Genomic DNA, 17,632 nt, shown 5'->3' with positions numbered 1-17,632 from the left:
TCAGAAAGTTACAACAACAAATAATACAAAAACACGATCGGAGTGAAAAGTATAGGAAGGTAAGCAAATCACTAAAAATCTATATTTTTCGATTTATAACTTTCGTGACTGCAGGGATTCATATTCTTGGTTCTTTCGGTAAAGTCACGTAGAAGGAAAATAATAAAATAAAACAATCAAATTATCACGACGTTTCAATTGCAACACAAGCAATCATCATCAGGTGTGAAAACCACAGCAAGAAATGTAAAAACCACAGCAAGAAAATGTACAATTTTCTTGCTGTGGTTTTCACACCTGATGATGATTGCTTGTGTTGAAATCGAAACGTCGTGATAATTTTATTGTTTTATTTTTATTATTTACCTTCTACGTGACTTTACTGAAAGAACCAAGTATAGATATATTTTTTATTTTAGCCAGGCAAAGCCCACTGAGCCATTAGCTTATTTTTCAGAAGCGACCTGGCCACAAATGATAGCTGAACAAAGTGGCTTATCACGTGGAAATTTATAGTAGCCAAGTAATCCAATTAATCTACTTAGCAGCAAAAGAAACACACCGGCCTCCACATAAAATCTATACAGGTGCACATTTTTTAAATAAAGTGGATGCTTGTGTGTACTGACCTTTCAGCCCTCCATGCTTGTCTGGGCTGCCGGGCTACAGCAACGCCACTGCTGTCCTCCCTGGCTACAGCACTGCCTGGAGGCTGGGGTCAAAGGAATCGTGAAGAAACTCAAACAAAACACAGTGGATTCACAATGCAAGTGCAGTCTTCCGTATTTAACCACGTGTTGAGCATGTCTTCTCTTAAGCTGTCGTCACGCGCTACTGCGGCCATTTTCAACTCATACTTGAACATACTACTTGTCAATATTTCAAATTTTAAAACTTTTGAAGATGCCCACAGTAGTGTGTGGTGAGAGCTTTCACAGAAGATATGCCCAAAATGCGGCCTAACTTGGAAAACCACACTTGGACATGATGAAATGTGTACTTGTGACGGCGCCTGTGTACCTGTTATCTGCAGCTCTCTCTTCTTCTCTATTTCTTCATTATCTCACTAAACTTTAGAAATAAAAGTCTGGGCAAAGCAATATCTCGCGAAGGCCATAACTTGGCGAGTATTCCAAGAGTGTTTGTGGGCCAGATGTTACCCGTGGGTTGGCAATTGGAGAATCCTGAGTTAGAGGCTTCTGCATTGAGATGTTTAGCAAATTAATTACATGTATGACAAAACTCAGAGTACCTGGAAAAAACCCATGTGTTTGCAGGGATAACAGCCAGAGGTTCATACAAATGGGTTCATGGACCAATATGCTGTACAGTATTCCCTCATTATTCGTGAGGGATACGTTCCGGAGGCACTTGAAAATAGCAATTTTCGTGGATAATGATATTGTCCTACGAAAACCTATCTTTTTAACGAATTGCCTAAAATAAATACATAAACAAGCTATCAAAACGCAACAATTAGCTCATCACTTTATTGCATCATATTCTCTCTGATCACTTTCTCACATCGCATTCTCTGCCATCATTTTATCTCATCTCTTTCTCTCTCTCTCGATGCAGTCGTGTAAAGTTCCAGATACGATTCGCGGATAGCCAATATCGCGGAAACGAGAGAATACTGCACTACTCATTTCCTCGCCACCTTGCTGCCCAGTGTGCTGGGGAGTTTCACAAATATTTTTGATCCACCAAATTTCCCCTGCATTGCTCTCAATTATATTCACGATTACAAATCTGTTGATATTGCAATTCAGCCATATCATAAGTATCTCTCCGTACCTTTTCTTGGAATGTTAACAGTGGTTTTCTTACAGTGTATGTAACCCGCCATAGCAATGTGGAATTCCCACGACTGGGATGTTAATGGGAATGAACACTTGCCCAACATTCGTTTGAGCAAGGAGACGTTTTGACTGTACAGAATACGCAACGTTCGAGTAACGCACGATATTGACATATGCCTACAGCGATGTCACAAAACACTGCTCTGCGAACAAATCAGTATTATGCACGGCATGACTAACATTACCGCAATGTCGTCCTTTCAACATGTGAAAAAATATCCTGCACGAGCCACCAAAAGACTGCTGCCAATTAAATGTGGCTGGTGGGGGTGCAGAGCAAAATGCGTGCCTTCATTGTACCTTCGACAGGAAAAGCTGGCTCCTCGTAGTGATTGGGGGAGTCTCTGCCGGAAGCCAGGCCTTATCCAACTCGTGCTGCACAACGGGAAAAGACAGCAAAGTCAGTAATGAGAAGCAAGCCCTGTGCTCAGAAGACCAAAAGAAACCGTTTTGCCCGCTAATTGAGAAATTGACCTAATGGGGTTCCTCACTTAAATGAGGCACCAATTAACCACCCCCACCCCCCCCCCCCCTCTTTGGCCCGTCTCCTTCCAACTCTGATATTTGATACTCCTCAGCAAACAAGAGTGCTTTTTCCTCTCTCTTTTCCTTAAGAAAACAGTAAGATCTGGTTAGATCCAAATAATTTGTTGGCCGAGTAACCTAGTGACCAATCAGCTGGTTGCATGGAGTTAGTAGGTACATAATTTCAGCGTCTCTTTTTTTGTGCCTTTTCCCCTGCCAATTATATTCCAATTATGCTATTGGCATAATTTCAAGAGATAAATACATTTCCATTCGTAGCTAAAGCATCAAACAGTGCGTCATATTCCGTGAAGGAATGGCCCATGGAAGTTACTTTATAGAACTACCTCCGCCTTTACTTTAATAGACCTAGTGTTCACACCAGGTGGCATACCTCTACGTAAACTCTAACCAAAGTGCTCACTACATACGAAGCAAATTATTTATCCTTAGCACTGAAATATGCTGGATTAAGTGAAAAAGGAACATTTTTATTGATAGTATGTGAAGATGCTTGCAGAGACCATCAACTGCAATGCTTGAGAACACAGACACCCAGATCCAAACTAAGGATCTCACTAGTGCTGAATCAGTGCATAAATTTTGATCTCCCAGCACAGCAGTTGAAACGATGAGCACACTTTATTTTCAAATTCCCCCATCAATGTCCACCCAGCGGTGTAAATGGGTCCACCACAGTTAGTCGATTGACAGATCGTGTGTAGTGGGGGTAAAGTGTGGGTACTCCCACCTCTGTCAAGAAGTCTGGTGAGCGTGGAAGCGTAGGCCAAATATCCTTGGAGATGCTCTCTCTACCCTCTCGAGATCCCTTAATTGGAGGCCCTTCCGTCAACAGCCTTGTGAGCAAGCAGTCACTGAAGCAGCACCTTTACCGTTAGCAATGGAATTGCACTTTTAAATCATTTAGATTGAAAACTAATTTATTTCGAACTTCTCTTTGTGTTTAGTTTGTCGTCCTTCCCCTGCACCTCCGATTAGCAGGGTTGGCTACGTACAGTGCAAAAGAAGTTCAATATACATACAAGCAACTATACACTAGACTACTATACACTACACTATACACTTATACACTACACTCATATACACTACACCACTATACTATTTTGAGAGCTCATTTCTTTCTGCTTTTTGTGTTCAGTTTGTTGTCCTTCTATCGCACCTCCGATTAGCACAGTTGGCTACGCTCGGTGCAAAATAACTTCAACATACATACAAATCGACTCTGACCCAGCTCTGCGTTGTAGACACACCTCTTGGAGCGTGAAGTTATCGATGTCGACTTCAGCAAACTCATCGCTGTCGAGGACCGTGGCATCCCTGACCGCCTGGAGCTCTCGGTGCAGTTTTCTGCGCAGAGCGAAGCCTCTCCACTGAGCCTGTGAGCAAAGGGTGTGCCCCAAGTATCGCACATGCAGCAAACGTCCCAAAGCAGTCGCATCAAAGACATCCAACCGGGGCAGTGCTGTTTGTAGGTGGACCACCCGATTCACAAGCCAGCTCGTGGATTTAGAACGACCGCGAGGGAGGTAAACCAGCTCATCGTCACTAACCCTCTGAGGTTGTTAAAAAAAAGGTGCCACTTTGTGAGACGCAAGCATGCTCATTCTTTTGAAGAGACACCATCACAGCATCGTAAGAGACACCATCACACCATCGTGGCCACCACTGGCTCAGCATTGACAGTAGATATGATGGCCCACGTTCACTTGGCATAATCTATTTAACAACAACCATTTGTCTGGATGGTGAAATCTTGCCGTATATATGAACGTGGTTGGTTATTTACATCTGAACATGGAGCTGATGAACAGGCAATATATCATGACTTGCTATTATTTTGTAAAATAGACTCAAGTTGGAAAAGACCAAAGGAGACTCTGCTAAGTCCAGCTGAGTCATATGAATTTGACCATGCTTTGTGCTACCTGATGGAACTCACGCACCCTGTTAATACGGATTTCCTTATTTCACATACACTCCACATGTAGCAATGCAGCACGTAAAAACGAATACGACACCTAGAATTGTTTCCGCTGACTGTAATGTTTGTGGACTTTACGGATAGTTTTTTTCCACACGTGTTCATATACACGTGTGGAGTGGTGGCACAGGCATTAGTGCACTGTGTCACGATTGTGGCCACCACGTTGTTATCCAAACCTATGGTGGGCCTCCCATTGGTCAGCTCAGCCTTAAATGAGTACCTCGTGCAGTGTGTCAATATCAACACTGTGGAGACAAAGGCCCAGCACATAAGGTGCTCGGCATACAACCACTTTATGCGTGATGTCAGCCTTAATAGGTACTTGCAAAGAGAACTTGCCCCTTATGGTCTATACACATATTTGCCTTTGTGCATGAGCATATAGTGTATATTGGAGTAAGTGTGCATAGTTTAATGTGTGCACACACATATTGGAATGTCTGTTCAAATGTGTGAATGTGTATATATGTAGACAATATGTGGGTATGTACGCATATATACAGCCATGTTTGTGGCCAAGTGTATGATTAAGGGAAACAGGCTGTGTCATTGTAGGTTTTGATATTAAAATATTTAACCAGACATGAATACTCGAATAAGTATTTGAAGAGTATTTATAATGCATATGCTTTACAGCGATATGCCTTTATTATATTATTTTGATTGACATTGTTAATGCACCTAATTAATGCATTTTATATGATACAATTACTAATACATGCTAATCTGTGCAAATTACTTACCCTCATTAAGACATGCATGTCATCAAGATACCCGTACATAATTTCAAAACCATTGCTGAAATGCAGTATTTAAAGGAGGATTGAAAACCAGACACCTTAAATCCAATTTTTGAGACACAAATTGCTTCTGTATAAGCTATACCATATGCCACACTCAATTATTCCCCTTGGAGTCGTTTGGCTGTTGGTGAAGGAACTTTTAGTGAGCACCTATTAGGCCTGACTCGCCACATGCTAAGGTGCTGTGGTTAGCAAGACGCATGTAGGGCCATCTTTCCATTGTTGATGGTGATCACTCCAAATTAGCTGCAGCCATTTTAGCCTGAGTTGACCCAAGGGAGGATAAGCCAAGTTTCAATTGCCTACTGGTGTTATACACACCAAGGAATTTGACCAGGGGCTGCTTGATCATAATACAGTGCCCCAATAACGACAAAACCAAATATACCCCATATACTCTCATGAACCATTGGGGAAAATGTGGTTCGTGAACACCTACAAAGCACAGAGTCAGAATATGGATTCATAATGGAGGAATCTGATGAGCTATAAAGCTCTTTTTCACAGATGTCCAGGAGGGACGGGCCAGAACGTTACAACAACAAACAATAAAAATTCGATAGGAGTGCAAAGCATAGGAAAGGTAAGCAAATCACTGAAAAACATACAAAGAAAACAAAACTAAATTTGTATTTAAAGCTTTCGTGACTGCAGTGATTCATATTCTTGGTTCTTTCGGTAAAGTCACGTTGAAGGGAAACAATAAAATATATATAAAACAATAAAATTCTCACGACGTTTCGACTGCAACACAAGCAGTCATCATCAGGTGTGAAAACCAACGGCAAGAACATTTACATTTTACCAGGTGAAGCTCACTGAGCTCTTAGCTTATGTTACAGAAGCGACCTGGCCACAAATGATAGCTCAACAAAGTAGCTTTGCACATGAAAATGTATAGCAGCCAAATAATAGAAATAATCTAAACGATCACTGCATGGCACACAGAGTGGTGTGGCTGAACCCATGCCTGACAATCATCATTATGTCACCAGCTACTCACTTAGGTCAAGATGCATGTGAGCCAATACAGGTTCAGATACCACTTACCAAAGATGTGCATGGTCAGGAATAAAAAAAAAAACATTGTTACCAAGGTGGTAACGCAGTGCACATCACCCCTTTATCCACACTAGCATACATTTAACGTTGAAGTTATCGTGTGCCAGGTGTTGATGGCCATGTACACCTGTAACCCAGCACTGCAGAGGTGACGTTTAGTAGATGGCACAAATGTTGCAAAACTCCGTCCGTGTAGGCTTCGAGGTGCCGTACCCTGGCTCGCCAGGAGAAGGCAGTACAGCACGTGGACTAATCACCATCTGCTTATGTCTATACAGGGATACAGTGTTGCCCCCTCGTGTGCGTGGGGCTTTTTTCCAGGTGCTCCGGTTTTCTGCTACACTCGTTAATTTGCTTGAAACGTCTTAAAATAGAAAAAAACAATTGCAGGACGTTCCTGAAAAATTGCACCATGACTCTTAGTGGCTTTCTTGGATAAATACATGTAAGTGAATTATTATTAAGTTCTGCAAATGGCATGTTGCAGGCAGCCACATTTAAATGCTCCGTGGTTCCTTAATGGAAAATGCCAAAGAAATTGGTGCCCAGCCCTCGTCCTTGCAAAGCAGATTCGACCCTTATCACCATCTCGAGTTAAGCAGGCAGGGTTAACACAGCCCGACCCAGCTTTCACAGGAGCCCACAATGAGCCTGCCTTCAAGCAGCGGCCCAGGGGAAAGCGATACCCTAATTACTGCCGTGTAAATGCAAATACTCGCTTGTTCCAGTAACCCTCTGTGCGGTGTCAGGAGCACAGGTTTTACATTGAGCAGATACTTTTCATTTTTCGTGCAAGTTGTGGTTAACCATGGGGGAATTGATTATTAAAAAAAGAGAACATACACACGCACACAATTTAATACTGGTGATTATTTTCCAAAAGCAAACAATAACAAACAAATAATTTTCTTAAATGAAACAATGTGAATCGTTCATTGATGATTTAATGAGTTCATTATCATTTATCCAGGAATTAAAACTCTGGCAGGAGAGGTGGCCTTACAGCTCAAGGGACAAAAGCTATGCCCATTGCCAGAATATTGAACCAGCACCGGTGAGATCTTGGATTTGAGCCCCACGTGGCCACCCGAAATTAAACAGGTTTTCACATTTTCTGCTCTAAGCCCCAGTCATTAGTAATGACTCCACAAAGGAACCATCAAATGTATGTGGTTTCGAATGCAATTTGGATTGTCTTGGCTCTGAGAGTTTATTATATACTATCTGGATAACCATGGCTATGCCAGCATTAAAACGTGCTATTTATGTGCATCAATGTGTATATATGTGTAGCAGACAGTGTGTATTTGATACGTCTGTGTGAAATATGGTCTTGGCCCCAGATAAAGTAATGTGGAATTTCCACCACTTTCTGAGTGGCATAAACAAAGATGAGCACCGTGAAATGCTCATTTGAACAGGTGTGGCACTTTGACTCTTTCTGTATTGCTCTTCCTTATTGTCCTATTTATAATCCTAAAATGCTTTAAAATCAAACATAAAACATGCGCTCACAGCAAAGCATTTTCGTAAATATCTTTTCAGTTATTGCAGTTCTGCTAAACTTTAAAGTCTCCATAGTGTGCTCTCATCAAAGCCTGAAACCTGATATCCGAAAACCAAGCTTCAAACCACCAAGCAACTTCACGTGCCCATAACTATATAACATTGGTTTACTGTTCCTGAGTGCAAAACATTGGTCCATAACTTGTTCAACTGACGGAGAAGATATGTCTGAACTTGAAGGCAACGTTTGTTGTTCATTACACAATTTCAACATGAGTGCTTATTAATAGTTACCATAAAACATATTATTGTCCCCAGAGGTGTTGTGAAGTCGACCACAGTCCTCCTATGGAGTGACCATGAGAATGTGGAATTTTCACTCGTGCTCACGGGCCTCCAATGGAGATGAGCGAGGTCAAGACACTTTGTGAAATTTGAATATCGAAAATGATTTGCCTCGCCTCTGAATAAATAACAGTACCCTTGTGTAGCTCAAATACGCTGAACCCAACCTCTAACATAGTTGTTACCTAACCTTCCGTCATTACCTTGCCATCATTACCTTCTCTCCACTGGGTTTCCCAGCCTGGGGAAACTAATGACGTTTTACAGATTCAGGACATTCCAGTGCTTTACCTCTCTCTCGCTCGTGCCTACAAGGCCTTGAATACATCAACAGATTTATGGTAAACTATTAGCAAAACGTACACTAATGCAAACACTATAATGGTGGCAACTCTTTCAAGCTTAATACAGACTTTGCATTATTGATTATTCACGCTATGGTAAGAAAATAAGAGATTAGTTCCTTTGTTATTTTTTAACCATGCAATTTAGTTTTACTTAACCCAGAATACAGGAGCTAATGACTGTTTTTATTACGTTCGTAAAAATGTAACAAACGAAAACAAAATATTTTTTTTATATTTTTAAATGTGGAAAAATAACTACCTAAAGCTGCCATTTCCTGACAAAAAGCATTTAAGCTCTGCTCGTTTAGAATTTTGGCTTGTGTTTAAAGTTTAATGTGTCTACGGGTATTGCAATTGTTTAAAAAGACCATGCCGAATATAAATTGGGTGTATTTTGAACTTCCTACACTGTTGAGCTCTGATATCAATGTGTATAATATAACCTGTAAAAACAGGCCGAGGCATAACATTTGCACAAGACAAAGATCCCCCGTATAGCCTTCAACAAACTGTTGGGGCAAGTGCTGTTAGCGAGCACCTATGATGGCGGGAACGGGACACGAGGGGGTGGGTGGCCAGATCAACGCCCCAGCCGCCTTTGTCTCCTTAGTGGCGATGTTTACACACCACACCAGGTACTCATTTGAGGCTGAGTCGACACTCACATAGATATGAGGTATTTTATTAGAGTGAGGCTCTTGTAGGCTGGCCCCCATGAGAGGAATATGACATTTCCATCATTGGCTCATGACTGCCAAAGGAGATGAGTAATTTTCACATGTACTTTTGAGCAGAAAGACATGGTAACTTGACATTTTGATTTTGCGGCAGGTAAACAGCAGTCTTGCTTTGAATATAATGGTCCCTGCCATGGAATTTCCAATGATAAATCATGGCCATCAAGGGATAGCTCAAAACATCCTTATGCTTATTTGAGGAAGGATACAGTTGGAATTTATACTTTTGACGCACACATTATAGAATTATACATTGTACAATCTTGGTTGGTTGAGACATTGGTTCGTATATTTGTGATACCATGAAACATTTAAACACAGTACATTATCCGATCGTTGAAATGGCCTAAAACCTGGTATCCTAGTCTCCCAGAATTGAACACTATTGGAGGGATTTAGCACGTCCAACACTCTCAGAACAGAAAGGGTTTCCCCACAACTTCTCCCCGAAGCCAAGTCCATGGCATTATTACTTAGTATTCTTGCATATTTTACAATTATACATTTAATGGTTATTTTATGATAAAAAATAATTTCATATAATGAAATAGCATGACATTTTATTCTGTTGCAGCTAAAGAATGAAGCAAATAGTGAACACACATGGCAGTCAGAAACATTATTGTGAGGATTCCATATATGGGAATAAAGTAAAACATATGCGCCAAGTTGCACTTACAAAACGGGTGCGTAGCCACACACACACACAAAGGTGTAGTATTACGGTGTTTAATAACATCCATGCGATACGTATATGACGGGCTAATCAATTACCTACAGCTCTCGAGAGATACTTCATCATGTCACGTACATATTTTGATAAAGATAAATATTTTACCGAGGTCATTTGTACCACTTCAACAGGTGTGCATTAGCCTTTCAGAGCTCAGGATTAAGTGCACTTTAAATAGAAAGCAAAACAACATCTTTCGCAATCTACTGTTTTTCACGAAAGAGAACTCTTTATTTTTCTTTAATTAGCGACAATGTATGGTTATTTTCTGGACGGAAAGTACACCATATTTTTGAATGTCTGTTCAGAGTCGCGACACTCTACCCCAAATCATATATCTACATTTGTGGACGTTTGGGTGCTGTTCCTAAAACACTTTCTTCTACAATAACACTTAACCACATGAACCGTGTGATGTGCTTAATACATTACACACGCACCAACTTGTTGTTACATGCAGGCAGATTAATAAGCTACTGTAAATCATGAAAACTAATGTTGGTTCAAATGACTGACAAATGATTTACATTCATCTTAATCAGCTTTATTACGATTTTACACAAACTGCAGGATAATGAAGTAGGCAGCTGTGTTTGTCTATATACTCTGGTGAGAGCTGCATGGGTATTGCAGATGATTCCCACGAGCCTGTGCATCGTCAATATTTTAAACTGAGGGTCCGATTCACATGTTAGTGAATGCGCCCTTTCAAGTGATGTTTTGGCAAAAGACGATAGAGCCGAAATCTCCATTACTAACAACGGGATAATGGCCACAATGATGTGCTTCGGCATGACTGAAATCTGGCCACTCGAGGTCATTAACCCACGCCGGTGATGCTCTTTCCAGAGCGCTCTTGACTTACAGTTGGAAAGTGACAAGCAAAACATTCCACCTCGGGAGCCAATTCAGCCAATCATCTTGCTCGAGTCAATAATGCAAGTTCTACATTGTAGAGGGAAATAAAAAAGTCGTTGCACTGCGGATAGACTGGACACCACCATAGGAATGTGGAAATCCCATCACTTGGCTCAGGGCCAACAAAAGAGATGAGCACCATCCTGTGCTTATTTAAGCAGAAAGATCAGTTGATTTGATTTGTTTGCGTAGATTAGTATATTTTATAATTTGGTCTGACCTTTAGCATATTTTTGCAGTTAGTATCAAACCGCATTGGTTGAAGGTGATATTAACTAATTTTACGAAGCCTTTATGCGTTTTGGCTATGCAAAATTATTTTTCGGTGAGGGCACCCATGGGTGTGGGATGGCAGAGGTTGGTTTTACAACAATGGGCACAATCAAGGCACTGCAGTAGCATGGCAAAACCATGTCGATGGCCTCCTTGATGGCTAAAGCCGGTGCACCGTTGTAATGTCGACATGGCAACTTACAACCTTAGCAGATCAGAGTTCAAATCCCCAGTCAGTGTCAACACAGTCCATCACCCTCAGGGTGGATAAAATGAACACCACCTGGTGAGGCTGTACTGCTTCGTGGGAGGTCAATTATGTTGCCCTCGGGAGAGATCAGTGACCGGCTATATGAATGTGGAATTTCCACCAATGGATCATTACTTGTTCAGCACAAGGCAAGAAATATCATGAAGAAAACATGACTGAGGTAAATTGTTTAATATTAATTTTTGTACAAAAATATGCATGTACTATTTTGCAAATGTTCATAGCAGCGGTAAGAAAAATAATACATTCATTAACAAGTTAAGATGTTAAATCGACTGACTGTGAACTATTTTATTTACCCAGCCAAGAGAGTGCTAACCTCACAATCAGACGACTGTGAGTTAAAATCCTGGTCAGGGATTAACTCAGTCCATTTCCCCGCTAGGATTGAGAGCATGAGTACCACTTTATGGCAACTTAACAGTGATCATCCTCTTGAGAATCTGGCCACCGTTATAGAACTGTAGAATTTACACCACTGGCCCAGTGTCAACACAATGCCCCGTTGAGCATTGAGACACTTTGGCTTTGATTCATGCCATAAAGCAAGCCAAAATATTGTTAACTGAAAAGATAATTAAAATAGTTTATCCAAACACATATCACATACATCTACTTATATGAATCTTTTCCATAACAGGCAAAATGCACGTGGCACAACCATCAACGAGCATGATTGAAAGTTAGCAGTAGGGAACAATGCAAACACGTCATGACCACTCACAAAAAAACTATATATTTTTTTCACCGCATTTACAGTCAAGTTTTGTTTTTGGATGAAGTTAGCCATCTTTCCGGTTCCTTGATCTCATTTAAACCATTCCAGATTGCGCTCAACTTTGGCAAAAATCTAAGGACGCGTAAAAGGCCCAACCATAGATAAACTGTTGTGATAAACTTTACAGATGTATTGCAAACATTGTATTAAAAGCTCTTGCGTAATTCGTAAACAGTCAACGAGTTCTCTAAAAAAAAAACATCTTGCAACAGGCTTATTGTATGCAGAAGGAGACCCAAAATAACAGACAACATATGATTCGCACACGAGCTCCATGTGCACATGCATGTTTTTCATTGGCAGTCACACAGTGGTTCATTAAATTATATACACACGATTATCAGAAGCCACACTTGTGACACTGTGTGCTTCTTGTCCCACACGTGTCTGCACAAAGCCTCCTCGTGGCGACATCATTCAATCAACGCAATCACAGAAGACAAACAGCTGGATGTAGGCCCATTGTAAATAAACAATACAGTGTGAGTCGTTGTGAGGCAATTTAAATGTCAGCAGAGATTGCATTTTTTTGTTGCAATTCTGCTGAGGTTCATACACATGTTAATCTAGCTGCAATCACACAGGGTACATATACGTACCTACAAACCCACAAATGAGCAGACCTGTCTTTTAGCCAGGATAGGCTGTTGGGGTAAACGCTCTGTTCAAAGCCAAATCTTTTCACTCAAAACAATTTCCTGCTCAAATGAACGTTTAGGCAGTGCTCATCTCCTGTTTACGGCCCTGAGCCAGTGGTGGAAATTCTACATTCCCATGGCGGTGAAGAGCCCAACCAAATAACGGCCACCATTGACATCCCCACGAATTGGTAATTGCTTTTTGCATCGACACACCAGAGGGATGATGGGCCGAGTCAACCCCCTACCAGGAGTTGAACTCGCAACCTTCCGATTGCGAGCCGTTCGCTCTGTGCTAAGCCTCCTGTCCGGCTGAAGTGTTTCCCGAATGAAACAATTATGGCGCAATGCCCATTCCACGCGGCAACCGGTGAGTTAGCAGTGGAAATTCCACATTACGGTAATGGCCAGTCTAACCATTGGACAACAATTTCTGACTTCGCAAAAGGTGGTACTCATTTCGATTTAAAGCTTTCGTGACTGCAAGGATTCATCTTCTTTGGTTCTTTCGGTAAAGTCACGTAGAATGAGAATAAAATAATAAATTAATAAAATAAAATAACACAATAAAATTCTCACGACGTTTCGGCCACAACACAAGTGGCCTTCTTCAGGTCTGTTCCTTTCACCTGAAGAAGGCCACTTGTGTTGTGGCCGAAACGTCGTGAGAATTTTATTGTGTTATTTTATTTTTATTAATTTATTAGTTTATTCTCATTCTACGTGACTTTACCGAAAGAACCAAAGAAGGTGGTACTCATTTTTATCGAACCCAAGGGCATGATGGTCTGATTCGACACCTAACTGGAATTTGAACTCAGAGCCTTATGATTATGAAACTTTCATTTATCTAAATATTGATTCCGAAAATTAAGTATACATTTATCTATTTTAAATGTATATTAAAGTGTAAATGTTTTATATATCCCGTCTAAACTGTGCTGCACACATGCACATACACATGAGAAATGTCTGTAATTGCAAAATGTCTAACGATAATAAAAATGCTTATTACTAAACCGAAAGTGACATACAATATTCCAATGGTATTAAGCTAACAAAAATTAAAACATGGAATGTTTTGACCGATAGCCATTTCAAAGGTCCTAATGAAGTCTCAATGGTGGAATACCCTCACTTACTTCACATATTTTATCTTTCCCAGAGTAAATGTATACCCCTGGTATTTTTCGCTTAAAAAAAAGACGTAACCTTAGTGAATGAACCAATTTCTCATGCAGTGAAAATACCAGAGACTTAAAATAAATGAGGGAAAAAAATGTTTGAATATACATTTTCTCTGTCAGAAGTACAATTAATTGTTCAATATTTCTTCCCTTCAGCAACATAAATATTTTGTAGCATTCTATCTACAATTAATTAATCTCTGTTTTGGAATTAGCAATTTACATTGAACACTTTGCAACTAAGGTCGAAAGTGTTTGTGTTAGCACTGTCATCTCTGTCTGTAATTTTGGGGCATGATAATTCTCGTAAAGGTGATCCGATCAGAACACAACTTCAGTAGAACATGGTTTTGCTCATTGGAACCTACTGTATGGAAAACTTGCCAAATTGACGAAAGAGTTTCCCAAAACTTTGACACAAAAACCCACCACTGAAAATATTCGCCTCAGTGTCTGCCATAACGATTTAAGTTCACGCATCTGCTCCACCTCCCCTCCCCATGCCATCGTTACGCGTGACGTCACCTCGTGATGTTACACATAATGTGCCCTGTGATGTCATCTCTTTGTGCAGCCTGAATTGCAATGTTATTATCGCTACACCAAGACCTGCTTGACCCTCCACGAACTCGTCTGAGATCCCGGAAACCAACCTGGGATTGCCAAACGAGACAACCAAATGTAGCGGGGTTAACTGAAGACCAATTCTAGATTTGAAGCTTTCGTGACTGCAAGGATCCATACTCTTTGGTTCTATTCGGTAAAGTCACGTAGGTAAAAAAATAAAACAACAAAAAATCACGACGTTTCGGCCACAACACAAGCGGCCTTCATCAGGTGAAGGGATCAGGCTGTCTCGAGGACAGCGCTGGAGTGAAACACAGCCACGCTCAGACCGCGACCTTTAAGCTGTGTGCGAGGAAACAAGGTGCCTTGACAAAGGAATTAGCATAAAAATTAGCATTTGATTGGCCGACTTAGCATGATGAACGGTGTAGCGGTGGTTTACATGCGGGTGCACATGCCGGTTGGCACGGGGGCGGGGGGGGAGTTTACCTATTGATGGTGTGGAAAGGGAATTTTTTTTAACTGAAGACCGCTGGGCAAATGCTGTGGAGTTTTGCCAAGGTTCCTAATAAACGCTTCTTCAACGAGGGCCCCACCACTTGCCTCGCTTGGCTTTGATCTGCCAAGAAAACTGTGGTGGCTCCATCAACCGCTTTAGATCAGCGACCGGTGACTGTGCACACCCCTTCCACGAGTAGGAAGTTAAAGATGACCCACAGTACGCCTGCGGCGACCCAAGCCAAACAATGGACCATATCGCAAACGACTACTGCATTCTACGCTTGCTCTCCGGCGGACAATATTAGTCGCGCTGCTCCCAAAGCTATCACGTGGTTCACAAACTTAAATCTGGACGTATCGTTTACATAGACTCGCCGTGCGCTACAAGAATATATCACTGATATATGCGCTATGTACTACATAGGGTACACCTGGACATATACGGCCAAGTTCGTTAACAATTCACTTGGATTCACAAAGGTTGCACATTCGGATCACGGTCGGTGAATAATACAGCTCATTGTCCCTCCCGGGTTGATAAAATGAGCAACTACTTTGTGGGAAGTAAACATGGATCAGCCAATGCAGAAAATGGTCTCTGCCACGGGAATGTAGAAATTCCACCACTGCCACTTATGGACTTGGGTCCCATTCTGTATTCGTTTTGAGAAGGGTGACATGTTGTTTGCTACATATATATTCCCGCACCTCCGATAAGCACAGTTAGTTACACATGGTGCAAAATAATTTCAACATACATACAGGAGTACTGCGCGTGTGTATATGTGTGTGTAGTGTAGTGGTTAGCGTGCTGCACTACGAACCCGGCGACACGAGTTCGATTCCCACTCACGGCCAACACCAGTGACGATTATCAGAACCGGTCCTGGGCCTCCCCTAGGTCGACTCAGCCTAAGATAGTACCTGGTGCAGTGTGTAAATATTGCTCCAAGGGAGACAAAGGCGGCCAGGCGTGGTGTTGACCCGCTCGTGTGCTGTGTCGGCCTTCATAGGTGCTCACTAACAGCACTTGCCCAAACAGTTTGTTAAGACTATACGGGGGAGCTTTGTCTTTGTATATATGTGTAGGGAGCAGTGGAGCAGCGGTTAGTACGTTGTGCTACAAGCCCAGCGTCTCGAGTTCAATTCCCACTCACGGCCGACATCAGTGAAGATAATTTGAACCGGTCCTGGGCCTCCCATAAGTCGACTCTGCCAGCAAATGAATACCTGGTGTTGTGTGTAAATATTGCCACTGGGGAGACAAAGATGGACGTGATGTTAGGCACACAACCCCTCGTGTGCCGTGCCGGCCTTCAGAGGTGCTCGCTAGCAGCACTTGCCCCAAGAGTTTTTTAAAGCTATACGGGATATATTTTTTATTTGTGTGTGTGTGTGTGCGCATGTGGTTTATGTGCCTAAATATCTATGTATGTAGTTGATCAGGTTTAACCAAAAACAGGAATACTTTTCTTCCCAGTTTTGCTCACTGGGAAGAAAAGGAGATCTTGACGTTTTAGCCAGGTGGTCTTCTTTAGAAAACATATGTATATATCTCACGAAAAAAAAAATCTGAGTTTGTTTTCTGAAAGGAAAAAAAATAACCATTTGGCTAACTGGCCTTCAAGATCAATATTTTGCCTTGGCAACTATGCAGGACAGCAGACTTATATATATAAACCTGCATGTACACATTTAAATTAATAAAATTGTACACAATTTATTTTGTGTGCCTATTTTCTTACATTTTTAATAAAAGTGGAGTTGAAACGCGACGGTTTGCCCATTGCACTCCGAACCTACCGGCTTTTACTTTTTACACAGTTGTTGACATTTTTTTACTATTGTTGTTACGTCTGTATATATGAGGTTGTGTGCCCTTATTTATTTCTGCAATGGATGTTTGAATATAACACGGCAATACAAAGGCAAAGTGTTTCCCTCCTCAAACAAGCGTCTCTGTTGGCAGCCTCGAGCCAGAAGCGCTAATGCCACATTCCTATGGCAGGAGCAAACATCAAATAACTGTATGCCAACAAGCTCTGTTGGCTTCCCATTAAATGGTACTGATTTGATCAAACCCGGAGGAATGACCGACTGAGCCGACCCCTGGATCGTACTCTTTAACTCGTACCCACCCGATTGCGAGCCCGGCGCTCTAACTGGATGGGTAATGTCATTTATGTCGTCATTTGTTGATTCAAGAAACCATCGTCGAGTCTCTAGACTATTTTTTTTCCGGATGATGTTACACTGAGATATTTGGCGAATTACTATTTAAGGGACGTTTTAACACAATAATCCTCAACAACAACAAACATGTTACACTTACATATTAAACAAAAAACACAAGGCATTGCACTAGCAGTGGTGTACAAACACAAATAAAATCACCACACTAATCATTTGCATTGCCTTTAAACAGAAAACAAATAAACATGTATAGTGTGCTGCCTCTTTGCTTATTTGTGTTTAAACTCAGGTCTATGATCGTTCCAAGTACCCAAAAAAAGGACAATTATGGGCATGCACATCGCTTACAAGAGGGCGGTACTGATGTCTAAAACAGGGCAA

General features: G+C 41.4%; 1 protein-coding gene across 10 annotated transcripts in view; it reads right to left on the bottom strand.

The window, feature by feature from the left end:
* Positions 1–17,632, bottom strand: part of LRRIQ1 (leucine rich repeats and IQ motif containing 1) — a 118,898-nt gene that overhangs the window by 62,290 nt on the left and 38,976 nt on the right. For all 10 annotated transcript variants that reach the window (XM_076065276.1, XM_076065272.1, XM_076065278.1 and 7 more), the window contains 3 exons: positions 3,659–3,784; positions 2,163–2,237; positions 630–712 (listed from right to left, as the gene is read on the bottom strand). In XM_076065276.1, the coding sequence (XP_075921391.1) occupies positions 630–712; positions 2,163–2,237; positions 3,659–3,784 (284 nt within the window). The remainder of the gene's footprint in view (positions 1–629; positions 713–2,162; positions 2,238–3,658; positions 3,785–17,632) is intronic.

This window comes from Petromyzon marinus, chromosome 7 (genome assembly GCF_048934315.1).
Source record: "Petromyzon marinus isolate PM22_M1 ecotype Great Lakes invasive population chromosome 7, UKy_Petmar_22M1.pri1.0, whole genome shotgun sequence".
Taxonomy (NCBI): Eukaryota; Metazoa; Chordata; class Hyperoartia; order Petromyzontiformes; family Petromyzontidae; genus Petromyzon; species Petromyzon marinus.
Note: the sequence above shows the minus strand (reverse complement) of the source record. Positions and strands in the feature narration are given on the sequence as shown.